The following is a 16,367-nucleotide window of genomic DNA, read 5'->3' on the forward strand; positions in this document are numbered from 1 at the left end:
AGGACCTCAAGGAAAAAAAAAAACCTTAAGTAAATGACCTTTCTGCCAAAGATCACGTTGGTATTTCAAGTAAATCAGACCGTGTTTTTAAAAAAATGCAGTAAAACCTTAATGAGTGCCTCTGCATTTGGCATAAAGCCAGAAAAAAATGCTGCACCACTGCTTTTCAGAGAAAGTGAAGTTATTATTGATGGGTGTGGGATAATAATTATGCACCTCTTTGAAGCAAAAAGTTTTTCAAAGGCAATTTAAAGCATCAGGTAAATTGCATGCGTCTTAAAAATAAAATACCTCTTATATTGACAACACACACACTTAGCCAGGAGGAAATCTATAAAAGGAGCAGATTTATTGGAAGAAGTGACAGGAAAGTTTTCTAAAGATCGGGACTCTATAAAATACAATATTTTTTTTGTGCGTGACTCTTACTGCATCTATTCCAGCAAGCTGCTTTCAGTGGGAATTTGGTTCCTGTGTTTACATGTGTGCATGTGTTTTTTTTTTTTATATATATATATATATATTTAGAACTGCTATAGGCCCAGACCTTGGTGCGTGGTAGGAGTTCTTGGCCTCACTCACTTCATGGGGGAGATGCAGATTCTTAATACACTATCTGAAACCTCCCTGCTCATATTTTAACTTTATTTAGAGTAAAGTCTTCTCTTGGATAGATAGTCTGACCAATCTAATCACTTACAACAGCTAATAGGAGGCCTTATATTGTGCATATATCCCAGGCCAGCCTTTCCATGCAGTTGTCTGAGTTTTTGATTCACACATCAACCAGTTTGTAAAACTCTGCAGAACTGTCCACAGAATTTTTGGCCTGGTCAGCAAGCTTGTCTTTGGCCCATTACCTCATCTGCAAACAGAAAGACTCTTCAGAATGAGAAATAGGAGATAAGAGGGGAGCAGTTATGGCAGAGCTTCTATTGGAGAAGTGGATGCATCATCTATGAAAAATATCCAGCACTGTTCCAGCCAGCTGATGCTGCCCAGATACATCCAAAGCATATGCTTGAGGGATCACAATCAGCTTTGAAAGACTTTGCTTCGAAAATATCTCTTCAGAAGTGTTCTTCCTCCCTCGCCAGGCCAGAGAAGTGGAGGAAGAAGAATTAGCACAGAAAATCGAGCTGAGTGCCAGCAGTTCCCACAGAGCTGAAGTGCTGTGCTTGCTCTGTCTTTCGTGGCCACCTAAGGCAGCCTGGACCAGTGGCTGTAACACCCAGGGGTACTGGGTTCCAGCCTGTCCCATGTCACAGAATCACATGGGGTTGGAAGGGACCTCTGGAGATCATCTGGTCCAACCCCCCTGCCAAAGCAGGGCACACATGAACTTGACTGGGCGGGTTTTGACTGTCTCCAGAGAAGGAGACTCCACCACCTCCCTGACCATGAGCCAGCAATGTGCCCTTGTGGCCAAGAAGGCCAATGGCATCCTGGAGTGTATCAAGAAGAGCGTGACCAGCAGGTCAAGGGAGATCATCCTGCCCCTCTGCTCTGCCCTGGGGAGGCCCCATCTGGAGCACTGTGTCCAGTTCTGGGCTCCCCAGTTCAAGAGGGACAGGGAACTGCTGGAGAGGGTACAGCAGAGGGCTACAAAGATGATGAGGGGCCTGGAGCATCTCCCTTATGAGAAGAGGCTGAGGGACTTGGGTCTTTTTAGTCTAGAGAAGGCAGAGGGGGGATGTGATCAACACCTATAAATACTTAAAGGCTGAGTGTCAAGAGGATGGGGCTGGTCTTTTTTCAGTGGTGCCCAGGGATAGGACAAGAGGAAATGGGCACAAACTTGAATATAAGAAGTTTCACGTAAACATGAGAAGGAACTTCTTTCCTTTGAGGGTGGCAGAGCACTGGAAGAGACTGGCTGATTCTCTTATTCCTTGTCACAGAGAGGGGAACAGTCAAGGTGTCACCAGCAGCAGCAAATGGATGATTCCCAGGGTCTCTGGCTCACAATATACTCAGAAGCAAGAGGCAACCTCGCTGAATGAGTTGCCTGCTTGATCAGAATGGTTTTGTATTGAAGGATGATCAGCAGAGGCCAGAACTGATGTGCTATCAGGCTGTCATGTTTAGACAAATGCACTGTGTTTTCTTTAGTGAGATGAGAGTGGCAGGTTTTTACACATAAAAATACAAGTTGCTTCTGCATTCCAGATGCTTTGGTGATAAAATTAACTTTTTTTTTTTAAGTTTTAAAAAGTTTTATCGGTACAACGTCAACCAGTTATGAGCACAAAAGGACTACAACCAGGTGATGGATTAGAAAGATAAGATGTTGCTAAATTCAGCGTTGGCCTCCTAATTCCCAGGTCTGTGAGGCAGTAGGTAATTCAAACTGTTTGAATGCTGCTTTAAAAGGTTGTGAGATTGCTTATGTAGATGCCTTGGATAGCCTATGGCTAAAATGGCACTAGATGCCTGTGTTTAGGTCCCTGAATATCTTCCAATGTGTCATTCATTGATGTGGGCAGGGAGATTGAATTTACGAGTTCGGAATTTCAAAATTTATTTGTGTAACCACTAGCTATGAATACCCTGAGTAGTTAAATTGCTGATCTTGATCTTGTACATTAGTCATGCTCTTGATATTCTGTAAAATAGAGAAGAAAGCTACATCTAGCATTACATCTGGTAACAGATCCTTTCCCTTTGCAGCAGTGAAGTATTTCAAATAGTCACTCTTCATTCCTCAGAGTTAAGAGTAAAATGGATGATGACATTATCGCTGACCGAGAAGGAAAAGATGCATACCAGTAAGACTGTGTCAGTAGATTGCTAATACAGCAAAGGTTTCAATTTCTCGGTGAAGGGCAGGGACTACATTCTTTGAAACTGCACAGATGCTGAGGAGAGGCTGAGGGGAAAAACAGAAAGAAGAAAAACCCCAAAAGCTGATTTTTCTACCGGTAGAAAGGTAATCTTCCAAAAGGTGTTTAGAAAATAAAGTACAAAATTCTTTCTATTGCCTCAACCAGTTCAAAGAGTATATCATTTATGAAAAATATCTGTCTAATGGACCGAGTAGTGGCAGGACTGGTACATGGAAAGAGACCTGTTTTTGTTCTAATGTGATATTTTCTATCTTCTCTGCCTTGTTGGCAGAATGGTTGTAGTGTAGATCAGAAAACTAAGGCTAAAAAAGCCCACAAGAGCCAGTGTTTTCCAAGCTTGATCCATATTCATTTTTAAAATGGGCATAAGAGCTTTTCTGTGTTTTATATGAATGACAATCGTTTCCAGCTTCAGAGGCAGTACCCTTTACTGCTGGGATAGGAGCAAAATTAGGAGATCCAGAGGCGAAATTCAGAGCCAGAGGCTGCCAGAAGTGCTTTAGGTGCATGCAGAGAGCGTGCTTATTTTCACAAATATGGTCTGTATTTTTCTACATGGACGGGCAGAAGCGATCTCTTTCCTGAGGCATATAGTTTCTAAGTATGGTGGGCCACTTCTAAACTCACCTGTCATTTTTAAACAAGCTAATTGTCTTACTTTGCAGACTGAGCTAAATCCACTGTGACTGGGCCTCCAGGTGAGGAAGAACAGCCGGGGTATGGACCCAGGCAGGAATGGAGGGGAAGGCAAAGTCAGCGGGTAAATCTAACTGTGCACTTGCTCGTTTGTTTTTCCCACAGGCCAAAAGGATTCCACACAACATCCCAGAAATATTTAGAAGCAGCAAATACAGGGCTTATGAGCAATTTTTGTATAGAATCTCAGACAACTTACACTGCAGTTTGTCAGCTTCCATGAGACAAAACAACATCACGAGCAGAGGAAGATGCACGTTCAGCTGCCATGAGAGCATCTTGGTGACAGCTGAGAACACCCACTGCCGGCTGAGATGCAGCACACAAAGCCTGCCAGATCAGGAGCAAACACCTTCCCTTTCCAATTTTTCTGGAATTTTTTTGAAACGTTCGGGTGAGTCACTTTCCAAAGGTTTTGTGTGATTTTTTAAAATATACATGAAACCAAAAAAGAAAAAGCAATTTGACAGGCCACTAGGAGCCCTTTAAAAACACACGGGCAAACATCCACTCTTGGGCTGCACATACATGTTTTTTCCCATAGAATGAAAGGCCCCAGTCATGGACTAAGCAGAGTCATGAATAAAAGATGGGAGAAATCCATTAAGTCATATAGATTGTTCCCAGAGTACAAGTTAGCTCCATCTAGGTCTGAGTGGCCCCTGCACAATGGCACCTCTAACGAACCCCCAAGGGACCATCACTGGATCTCCTATTACTCACCCAACCTTCCTTAATATTTTGGTCTATCTTTCTCCCACAATTTTATCTAACATCTCCCTGCTGCATCCTCTTCTGTCAGAACAGTTCTGCCTTCCCTTTTTGTCTTTATTGTCTGGGAAATGCAGGCTGTCACATCTTTCAAAGCATGAAGAAAACAAAATTCTTAGCGATGGAGAAAAAAGACGCTGGGTAGGACATTCGACATGAGTTTGTGATATAATGTTCAGCCAAACCAAACCAATACAAGTCTGGCTTGCGGGAAGAATTTCCTCATATAAAGAGGGAGGCAAGCGATTTGCCCGTGTGTGTACGTCTCTCATATGACGAGCAATGGGTTTAACCAATGGCTCTTTGTCCAGCACTGACATAATAGGCTGTATTCAGTTTCAGAAAAAAAACCCAAACAAAACCAAACCCTAAAATCTCAGCTAAAATGGAAGGATTTTGGAAATGCAATGATAAAAATGGGCTTGTGTTACAAGGGAAAGGATTGAGGATTTTTATTGAGAACTTGCCTTCTTTTCGTGAAAAAATAGCAGGTAGTCACCTGCCACTTGTGTTGGATCCGTCTATTTCTTTTAACTTGTCTCTTCATACCAATTATTTTATCACATGTGATATGGAAATACCAGTCCTTGAATACATACTGCTCAACTACAAAATGGCTAGTAGTTAGCCAAGAAATATTTTGTTGTGTGGCTGTCTGGGAGGTGATATCCTGAGATACCTACCTAAAGAGACTGGCAGCAATAAACGAAGAGCAGGAAAAGGTAGGATAAATGAAATCTGTCTCCCTGGGAGAGCTGGTGCAGACTGACCGCACTCAGGAGGGAACAGGATTTGCCATGGTCGCCCTGGTCAGGCAAATGAAGCTTTTATACAACAATGAGGAATCCTGTTCTGTCGGAGAGAGATGATGCAAGAGGATCTTTGCATCATTCTGTGGTTCGCTAATAATATTTCTGTTTACTGATGCAGTTGATTAAAATTAAACAGGTGATGTACTTCTACTAAGGGCTTTGCTGTGAAATAGCAATCTTGAAGGTTCCTGACTGATAAGCAGAGATTAAACAGTCTGATCACAAGCTATAGAAAGCCATAGGTCACAGCTTGTTTATGCAGCTCCCCAGGAAGCACTCCAGCAGAATGATGACAAGACTTTACATGAGCAGGGTAATGAGTACAATATAGCTGGAATTCACAGCAGTTGACTATTTTTAGTTTCTAGTGTGCCTAAAAAGCAGGCTTTGAGACATTAAGTATCAGAAAAATCAGAACAGGATGCAATTTATGCTGCAAGGCCAAGAATGTTAGCCTAAAGATGTCTTTAATGTGATCTTAATGGCACTGTACTGACATTCATCTGATACGAATGATTTTATTTAAGCAGTCTGAAAAAAAAAAAAAAAAAAAAAATTTAGAAGCCACAGAGACTGCACTGTGGTTACAAATGAGCATGATCCCAGAAGCAGATAAGTGGCTGATTTGCTCCCAAATGTGCAGGATCTCAAAATACATTCGTGGTGGGTGAGATTTTTTTAATCTCCAGCCAGGAGTTACTATTTTTCCTCCTTCTGCTACTAGGCAAAATGTGCCTGGACATTTTACAGTGTGTCATAAATTAAAGAACACCAAAGGGACCTTTCCTCTTTATTATAGCAATCTACACCAAAACCGCAGTCTGATTTTATATTGTAAATAAAACAACATATCTGGTTTCTAATTCCAGCAAGCTGAGCAGCTAGTTGTTAATGTGGCTCTGAAAAAGCATTTCATGCATGATTTAAGAAGCTGAGTGTAGGTAATTGTATCTGAAATTATACTACTAAAAATATAGTATGGCAAATGAAAGGTCAAATACTGGCTTCTGAGGGGTGGAAGGAGGTCCTTCATCATTTGTTGCGTGCTATTTTAAAGTAGCGTTTCTCAAATTTTGGGTTACGAGTCGGAAGTTATAAAAGGCTTCAAAGAGGCGATGGGTGGAAGAAGCGTGTAGAAGTTGTATTCCTCCAACCCGGGGAGCGAGGAGGGGACAGGAGTGGGCTGTAATACCTGGCTGGGTATGTTTCTCCTGGCCAGGGAACTGCTACCTCCCTCTCTCCGCTGCCAGCACCTCGGTTCCTCCCGGGCAGAAGAATTGACTCAGGGGCTGGGTGAAGACTGACAGGCCAGAAGGTTGGGAAAGACTGCTGAGAGGGAAGACATGACTCAGAAGCGACTGGCACTGGGAGAGCTGAACTATTGCCTTGGGTCTGGCACTGGGGAGAGGTCCCCATTCCCAGCACGCAGGGGGCAGAGGGGGAGCGGTGGGGACAGGGCAGGGACCCAAGGCAGGTACCCTACTTCCCAACTCTGCTGTCAGACCCATGACCAAAGCCTGAAAAAAACAATCAATCTCTCCACTAAAAGTGAATAAAGGACTATCATGCAAAAATTCCCCCAATGCTGCAAAGTAGGAGAAGCTGTTTAAGCAAACACACGTCAACATCGATGTCTGTGTGTGGGTTTTTCAGTGTTACCTGCTCTGAGCTGCCGTAGCAGGAACCAAAGGGCCACGGCAAAGAGAGGGGCTGGTGGAGCTGCCAGAAGGTGCAAAGAAGAGCAGCAAAGCTGCAAAAAGCAGGTAACAAGCAACCGAGCAGCTGTTCAAACTGGGTGCTGTTACCCAACAGGCTTTATCAATTGAGGGCTGCTGCTTAAGCGGACAAGAGCTGACCCAACAGTTGCCACATCAGAGGAAAACAGACTCTAAAATAGTTTGGTATTTGCTTTAGGCATTAGGTGCTATAAATCATCCTGTTTACCCAACTTGTTGGAATTTTCTTCCCCCCCCCCTCCCTTAAATGACAACTGTTAAGTGATCTGTGTTTGCAAGCAGGGAAGTCAGCTCATCTTGAGCATTAAGTAATTAATATAGGTTCTTCCAAGTTCCCGGGTGGGAGCTGAAGTGGTGCCTTTGTTGCGATGCTCAGCATTTGAATGCAGCCCTTCCTGCTGCCAGTCAAGCCCTGGCAGAAGGATCCTACTGGAACCACCAGGCTATTGCATAAAAGGGAGTCATGAGTTCCTCCACAGGTGTCTCAGACAAGTCTGGTCTAGGAGCTTACAGTTGGCTCTGTGGTGTGAGCGGCACTTAACAACACGGCTCTCCCCTGTACCCGTAAGGGGTTAAGAGCCTTGGCAGCAATTCCGAGCCATATCTTCCTTTCCTTGCCCTGTTTGCAACCTCAGCTTGCAGCAGAAGACGGGCTACCTTGTTCCCTGAGGAAACAAGCAACTTCTCCAGCCATAAAACAACCATTCTTGAGATGCAGATTCCCATGTATAAACTCCTTCTCTGCCTCGGCCGGGTGGGAGCAACCTGCCACAGTGATTTGAACCTTCATTCATACTGTACTTTGGCTCCTTCTGCAGAAGCTCTGCAGCTGTCTTCATTAGGAAGCAGCAGAGGCTACAAAAACATTGACAGCATCTAAATGGTGAGCTTAAATCGGTCTCAATTCTTTAGCATCTATTGGAGCAGATGCTACACAAGGTTTATGTGACTCTTGAGAGAAGGTAGGCAAGCATCTCCACTAATTCACAAATACCCTACTTTTAAAAATAAATAAAAGCACTGAAATATGTTCCAATGGTGCATCCACTCAGATCTGGATCTTCTGCCACATGTTTCACTTTCGTCCAAATCCTATCATCAGAGAGCAACTGCCACACTGATTTCAAAGCACTCTGAACTTCCACAAGTTTGGAAGTCACAGCTGAATCAGAAAATCTGTCTTGTTCTCATCTCTAACAAGAAACATTTTAAATGCTGGGTTTAGATGTTTGCAAAACAAAGAGGGAACAGAATTAACTTGATGAATGTGACTTCACACAGCTGTATCTGGGGGGAAAGGCATGACTTTAGAAGCATGTTAATGAGGTTTATCTACATTCTTTTAACTGATAATTGCCATATTTTTGCTACTTAACAATAATATTCTTGGCCTGAAGTTCCTGCTGTTGTTGTTTTACCTAGCAATATTAAAATTGAAGCATTAAGTTAGCAAAACTTTTCTTTGCCTGAGAATTTTTTATTTATTTTATTAAGAACTACTGAGGGACTGAAATTAGACTTGAGCCTTAAAGCCAAGGACATAAAAGTTTAGGTGCTGGTTATAAGTCTAGGTCTGAAGTTTAATGCAGATTCTTTGTTATATTGAATGAGGTGTCCCAGGCTCTTATTTATGAGCCTTTCAAGGTTTGATTAGATGCCAGTGTAATTAAAACCTTCTTTGGCACACGATCACGTGCCTTCACGATCACAGGCCGCTCTGTGTGTGTGCCATGGGCATGTTACACAGCACCACCACCACCTCCCACCATGGACTCACAAATGCAGTACCACGTTGTCCAATAGTTTTAGGGACTTCTGCAAGCAAAGGACTGTTCTATATTCTATGATGATTGGCACTACTGCAAAGCCCTGACCAGCTCTTCACAAGGTATTTGAGGCTCCAATGGTAGAAAGTCATTCTCCTCTTCTCTAAAGCGTCGTTTATGACTTGGGAAAGCAATTTGCAGCTTCTGTAGAACCAGGTCTCAGAGCCACTAACGATTATGCCGTTGAAGAGAACTTGGAAAATATGTGCTTTAAAAGCCATATACAGCAGCACAGACAGATAATATCAAAGGGAATATCCTCTCTGATAAGACCATCTATAGCATATTTCAGCTACAGAGATCTTCATCTACTGCAGATGTAAAACCAAGTATGAAGGTCAGGCCAGGGACTTTTTTTGTTGTTTTGAGGCTTTTACATTTAAACTTCCATCCAAAATTGATGACACTTCTCCCCTTAAAAGAATGAAAAAGATGCTGGTGAAGAGCAGGATGAGTGTCCTAATTGCTGGGCTACAGCCTGCCCTGGGTACCCAGCACCTCCTACTGAAGAACTCAGCTGTCCTAAGTGCATGTCCTAGCTCCTAGGCCACAGGATACATCCCTTATTCTCTCAGTTATTGATGAACTAATTGTTCCAAGTGGAACAATTTAAGAGGAGAGTTTGTTTCATTTCAGGATTATCCTATGAACCACTTTAGAGACCTTGATTTAACTCACATCCTAACTCCAAACAAAGTGGAGGACAGAACTAACTTGAGTTTTTTCCTTGCCCATTGGTTCATTTTGGCAGAAGACTTTGTTGGACAAATTTTTTCAGTATGTTCTGAAACCACTTACAGGTTTGGGTCCCGCTGAGATGAAGGCAACACCTGCTATGCAACTCCTTGAGGGCTTGGTAGCCAAGTAGCTCAGCATTGCCAGGATGTGAGTGGTTACGGAAGAATCAAGGTAGCTGGCAGCTGAATTAAGACACTGAAGGTTTAAATTTTGCTCTTTAAAAAAGCATGGATCGTGATTCAGAAAGCAGAAAAGAACACAAATATCCTCAGACATCTTTCCAGTACTTTAAGGTTGAGACCACCCTTTCTCTTCCTGTACTTCCCTCTCAAACCTTCACTGACTAGTGTCATAAATTAAATTCAACAGTTCCTTCTAATTTACTCTTACTTTTATTAGCAAGAAGCCAAGTTCCTCTGGCTCATACTGCCTACCAACAGATGCCCACTACTGTATGTTGAGGGAAGTCTTTGTGTCCATAGTCAGTAAAAAGGGGGAAGTTGGACAATTTATTTTCTATTTTCTCTAGTAATTCTGTAAATACAGGAGGAATTGTAGAATTTAATATTCTTATTATGCAGTATGAAGGATTGCAATTAGTCCCAATATCCCTCTGGCTTCATCTTCTGCATTCATGATTTATTTTTTTTACAATGAAACTCCTCAAATTTATTTGTATGGATTTTAGGCATCCAGTTATGGTCAGATACAACCTTCAAAACAGTTACTACTTGCTGAATATTGCTAATACTTTTATTTGCAGCCAGGCTGGATTTAAGAGAATACAAGAGCCTGTTGGCTTTAGTATAAATTATAAAAGCCACAGTAGCTCTAATGTTGAGAAACTTTTCCCTTTCTCAAAGACTGGCTACTTTAGAAACTAAATTGCATATAGCTTGGTTTAATGCCAATAACACCATCACTAGAAGTGACAGCTTGCAGGGAAGGATGCAGAGAGGGAAGAGGACAGGAAGATAATTTGTCAACTTAATCAATGGAAAGAATAAAAATATTAAAAGTAAAATCAGCCTCTTATTCTAGATAGTAACTTTAAGTTAGCTTAATAAACCCGTCCTCAGGTGAATGTAATCACCTGAGAATAAGACAGCTCAGCTGAAGTGTGTGAGTGGGAAATGTGCTTCCTCACTAGGAAAATGCATCTCCAAAAGAGCTATTTGGGAAAGCCTCTCTCTGAGAATAAGATGATGACTTCCATCAACAAACTGCCTGAGCTCGTGATGCAGGGGACTACTGCAGGTCAGGTACCACCACGGCTGTTAACTTTCACGTTAAATTAGAAATAGAAGTGCAACTCCATAAATCATAAAGAAAATGGCTTAGTCCAGAAGAAAGGGTCTCCCTCCTTCAAACAAGACTGGAGAGTGAGGTCCTACACTTCTGGGAACAGGTGGATACGTGGCTCGAAGGTATCCTTTTAACACCTGTGACAGACTCCAAACAAAGATGGCCTGCGTTGCTTATGTTATTGCCTGATTCCTTCCAGATGTCAGTAAACAGATTTTCAGCCTTGTTGAATCACTCATGAATCTCAGCTTATCTCTCTGTGCTATGCAAGAAGAGTAAACATGAGGACTCTACACACAGAGTTCACAGCCTCCTACTGATTCTGGGTAAGGCCTGTGTCTTCATACATTACAAGGTAACAGTGTAGTTGAAACCAATTGAACTCTTGTCCATCACGTCACCAAATCAAAGGACTACTGTAAGTTTGGTAAACTGCACAGGGGATTCCAGTGACACATCTGATTCAGCTTTACAACTGATTTTAAAAGACTACCACATAAAGCCAATATAGCACACAGAAATCAGTAAGAGCAGTAATTAGAAATAAACCAAAACAGTTGTCTTCTTAACTTAAAATCACTATTTATGAAATAGCAATAAACAGTTAGTAGGTTACCAACGGCCAGCTACGAATCTCAAAAGAGAATATGCTTCTTATTTTTAGCAGCATCTCCATGCAGAGATCTATTCCTGCCTCAGCGCTGTTCCACTGTCACAATGAATATAGAAGCCTTTCAACTGCTAATTGTGGCTCACTATATACAGTTTATTTATAAACTCATTTTCATGCAAGTATAAAATACTAATTCCATGGACAAATACACATTTGTTCACCACTCTAAATTATATACATTGCATTTGCATCTAATATTCAGAGAAGTGCAAAGTCCACAGTGACAAAAATAACAATAGTTTTGTAAACTAGTAGATGAACTCTCAAATGACATTAGTAACTGCATGACACTGTCTTTTTTTTTATACTGCTGAAATCAAACAGTTTTGCAGTAAAAGAACATACATTTCAGCTACATTCAAGTGATTATTTTATTACCATATATTATGTCTTACAAACTTTACTGGAGATGAGCAAGAGCGCTACAAACCCCATACCTTAACGCCAGAGGTGTACTGCGTGGTATGTGCAGGCAGAGCGAAGGAGAGGGAGGAACCGGGGAGAAAAACAAGCTAAGAAAACTTGTACAAAAACGGATAGTAATACTGACGAACACTGGGTTATCATCTTACTTATAACAGACCTGAAGGGCTAATAAGAGATTGAATTTAGAAACATCTGTGCACTGTAGGTACAGCCTGGTGCAGATCGAGAGTGCGCTAATACAGTCAACGTTGTACGCGTAAGATAATGCACAAAATACGCTGATATGCATATAAACAACTAATTTGTTTACAGTAAGTAGGGCAGCACAGCTGTAGTGCTGCATCCTTGGCACTTAGTGATAGGACAACACGTATTTGGTTTAAACTAAACTCATAAACACGATATATACTGGTCTGTAAGATGTAAAACATACATTATCCCTTTGAACCTTCCGGTTTTATAGCATTTCTCTAATTTTCAAGTTGAGATGCAAACATGATACACTAGCTAGATATGGAAGACATTTCAGATATTGGGTTAAAACAAGACCTTCAATAAAAAAAATAAGAGAATTGCAACTTAATTCACATGATATTATTTAAGTCTGTTACTGCTGTCTTACACTGAAAACTAAATCTGAAATGTTAAAAAAAAAAGCGACCTTTATGGGCTTTTCCTGAATAGTAACTGTTTCCTTAATGTCCCTTTTGTATATGGTAATTTCACTTTAAAGAACTGCTGAAGTTACTCATCTGGAAAGTTGTAACTGAATTAGAAGTTTGGCCTCGAATATCACATCACACAGAATGGAAGAAAATACGCTCTTCTTCAAAGAAACCAGGTTTCAGCTGTGAAAGGATTCCAATTTTAAGTGATTGTCTTTGTATTAAACAATATTAACAACCATCTGGAGGGACCCAATTTACTTTTGCCTTTTTTAAACAAATTGGCTAAAATGCCATTTTATATTATATATAACAAATGTAATAAAATCGTTCTTAACATATAATGATGTAACACTTTAAAATTAACTGGTTTAAAATATTTTACAAAGACATTTTATTATATATGAACTATACAACACACAAGAGTATGAAATATTTTGAACATATACACATTTCGGTATTTTCCACGTAGATTATTATTTTGCACCAAACATTGGTGTCTGCAATTCTAACAATCCTCTCAGATAAAACCAAAGCAAAATCCCAGGATGGATGTGTTTTGTTTTGTTTTTTTCTTTTCCTGAAAATAAAACCTATTGCAAGGAGAATTTCTCTAATGACTTTTTTCTTTTCTCAATTTCGTATTTTGCACAAAGCTTTTCAAATGCATCAACATACATAAAAAGAATAACCTCTCTGTACTTTCCAGTGCAATTTGCTAGGGATAAAGTTTAAACCAAAGCTGACCCTTTCCCCACTACAAACATCAGAAACTGCAGTCAAAGGAAACGTCAACACCAATCGCTATTGAGACTCCTTTCCCCCTTATTTAAAATGCAATCCTTTTCCATATCCATTTTAATGAAAGTATTTGCATAGAGCAGCCTTGTATTATTTCTAAAGAACATTATGAGCATTTTAACACAAGATAAGGCACATGTTTTTCAGCATTAATAATCTAAAACTAATCCTGAGGATCTGCTCCTCCCCCTCAGCAAAGTCTGCTTTTTTTAATATACCCTGTATTACCTGAAGAAAGCAGAAAAGCGGTATATAATAAGCAAAAACTGAACTAAATTTAGCTGAACTAAATTCAGAACATTAATAACTCCTGATAATAGTGTAACAAACCCACAGATGAAGAATTAAGTCATTCTCTAAACAAATTTTCTTAAGGGGGTGGGGGGGAAGATACAGCCAGTAGCACTGTAGATGTTAGACAAAATTCACATAATATGGATGACATTTATAGTGAGTTTTGCTAAAATAAGCTCCCATCAGAAACAAGGTAGCTAAACCGTCAGGCACTTAAGGTTGACAAGAAAAGGAGGAATGCAAGGGGTCTGTTTCATAGAAAACCTGAAGTTGCATATCATATCCTTGTATTAAGCCTTCTATTAAAGTGCTAGAAATGGAGACTTAAAACAAAAGGATTTAAATACAAAATAAGTGATTAAAGAGCTTAGTATGCGTTAAAATTAAGTGCTTTTGATTCTCATGAATTTAGAGCTTTTTAACAGTTTTTTCAAAATGAAGTCTGGAAATAATCCTCGTGCGAAATCATCTTCCTTGTGCCATTGATGCTATTTGTAAAGTGCCCAATTATTTTTTCTAAACAACAAAACCATTTGCCTTATCTTATGTTGTATAGCATGACAGAGTCTGTAGTACATATGTAATCCATGCTGCAACGACGCAGTCGAGCTGATGGAAAACAGCACGTGCATACTTTTTTAGTCAGAAGTTTGAATTCCACCCGTCACTTTCAAAAGCCAGGTCTTGGATTACATACCCACCAGTACATAGTGCAATCAACCTCGCTCTCAACATGTAATTTAGCTGTTAAAAGTCTCTGACGCTCAAAGATAAAACTTGCCAAGGTTTTTCCTCAGAGCAGCCCGACACCCAGACAAAATCACAGATGGAGCTCTAGATCCGAATCACATAAATCCACTAGATGCCAAATCTGAGAAGGATCTGGGCTCTGTGGGATGATGAAGAGGCTGAAGATGTGTGGCAGTCTGTGCATTACTGATCACATCTAACTGAGAGGGATATGCTTCATTTACATTTCCTCCATTGAAACCGTTTTGGAACTGGAAGGAAAAAAAGACAATATAAATGGTTAGTATGGGAAAGTGATTTATTTGTAAGTTTTTAAAAATCCTCCTAAAGACACAGATTGGATGAAATCATCTTAAAATATCATGAATAGCTTTAAAACCTTTTTTTTTTTTTTTAATGATGAATGATGAGAAGTTAATTTGCACTAAACACAGCATCTGAATCATCACTGAAACTTACCCATATTGAAGTGAATAGGAACCCTACTTGTTGCTAAGTAAAAAAAAACAAACATCGCCACTATTTAAAGCATAATATAGTTTCCCTTTGCAGAAAGTACAGTCTGACTGCACATTCCTAATTTCCACATCCAGCTGTTACATTTTAAAAGCAACCTATTTATGTATTTTCATGTCTGCAATGGGATCCAGGCTTTACAGCTCTTCCAGGAATGCACAAGCAGGTCCTATTCTTAAGCCGAAGCACGTTCAGTCCACGGGCTGAGCTGTCGCAGGGTGGGCTTTTTTGACAAACAGCCTTCATATTGACAACGCCAAGTAAGAGCAACGAATGGCTTTCATCAGTCCTGACATAATTGTTCATGGGATTATTTTAATCGTCTGATGTAATGCTTCCTGTCATGCTATGGAAAAGTCACTTTATCTACAAAACGCTCCACTCAGTCATGCAAAGAAAATACAACAAAATATTTTAAACATTTCCATCATCTCTTTGGGAGTAGCTTATATCGTTAAGTACTCGTTCATTCAAGCTTTGTCCTTAAAAACATATATTATACTTTCATTCATTCATCTATCAAAATACACTGGGGTTTGGATATTTTTTTTTCCTTCTATGCAAACATTGAAATGAGAAGAACTGTGCACAGTTAAAGTTTTTAACAAGACTATAGCCACATGAACGATGTTTTTAGTCAAAGCTGACATACTTTTAAAGACAGCTACAATAACATAAGCTAGGATTACTTCTGACAGAAGCAGATTATTTCAATATTCTTCATTAACAAGATGAGCCCGCTCATTAAAATTTCTAAGAAAGTTCTCAACACAGAATCTAGTAATTAGCAAGGTTTCTCCTGTTTAATAAAGAATACCAAGCTTAATCAAGAAATCAAATTATCTGAGACCTTTTTCCCCTTCTCCACCACTGCAAGTGTTCTTAGACTACATTGGCAATGATCCTGCCGCAATTACAAGTTCAGCAGAAGGTCAAGGCAGATGACCACAACAGACCCTTCTGGCTTTCTAACCCTCAAGTCTTTCTCACACAGAAATTGCTGTGAGTTCCAGGGTTGAGGAAAGGATAGCAATCATGGCTTGAGTAGCAAAATCTGCCCTCTCTGCAGACTCCAACTGCTGCTAGGGATGTGCCAAATCCAGCTGCAGAGACTGCCCTGCTTTGGTTTGGCTGTGCAGACCCAGGCTCAGACAGCAGGATCCTACCTGCTTAGTCACATCCTTACTGCAGTTACCAATTAGCAATAACAATCAAACCTTAAGTTTATTACCGCAAGCAGTCATACATTCTCCCTATTTACAATAAATAAATGTATATTATTTGCTATCATGGCTTTGGCACAAGTGGTATTTTACAAGGTTATACAGCAGCAGCTATACTTCTGATTTACTAGTTCAATATTTCCAAGTTCTTAACTCTGATACAAGACTAAATACAATCTATGTAATATATAAACATAAGGTTATTTTTCTCTGGAGCAATGAAATTCCTAGGTTAAAAAATGTTTCTACACTAAAACATTTCTCAACATCACAGCTTTGGTTTACATAG

At 40.2% G+C, this 16,367-nt stretch overlaps 1 protein-coding gene across 1 annotated transcript in view; it reads right to left on the bottom strand.

Annotated features, from left to right (window-relative positions):
- Positions 1-12,874: 12,874 nt before the first annotated feature.
- The window catches only part of AHR (aryl hydrocarbon receptor), a 62,345-nt gene continuing 58,852 nt past the window's right edge, over positions 12,875-16,367 (bottom strand). The window contains exon 11 of the mRNA XM_014937792.1: positions 12,875-14,590. Coding sequence (XP_014793278.1) covers positions 14,435-14,590 — 156 coding nt within the window. The 3' untranslated portion in view covers positions 12,875-14,434. The remainder of the gene's footprint in view (positions 14,591-16,367) is intronic.

This window comes from Calidris pugnax, unplaced genomic scaffold, assembly GCF_001431845.1.
Source record: "Calidris pugnax isolate Ruff unplaced genomic scaffold, ASM143184v1 scaffold11, whole genome shotgun sequence".
Lineage (NCBI taxonomy): Eukaryota > Metazoa > Chordata > Aves > Charadriiformes > Scolopacidae > Calidris > Calidris pugnax.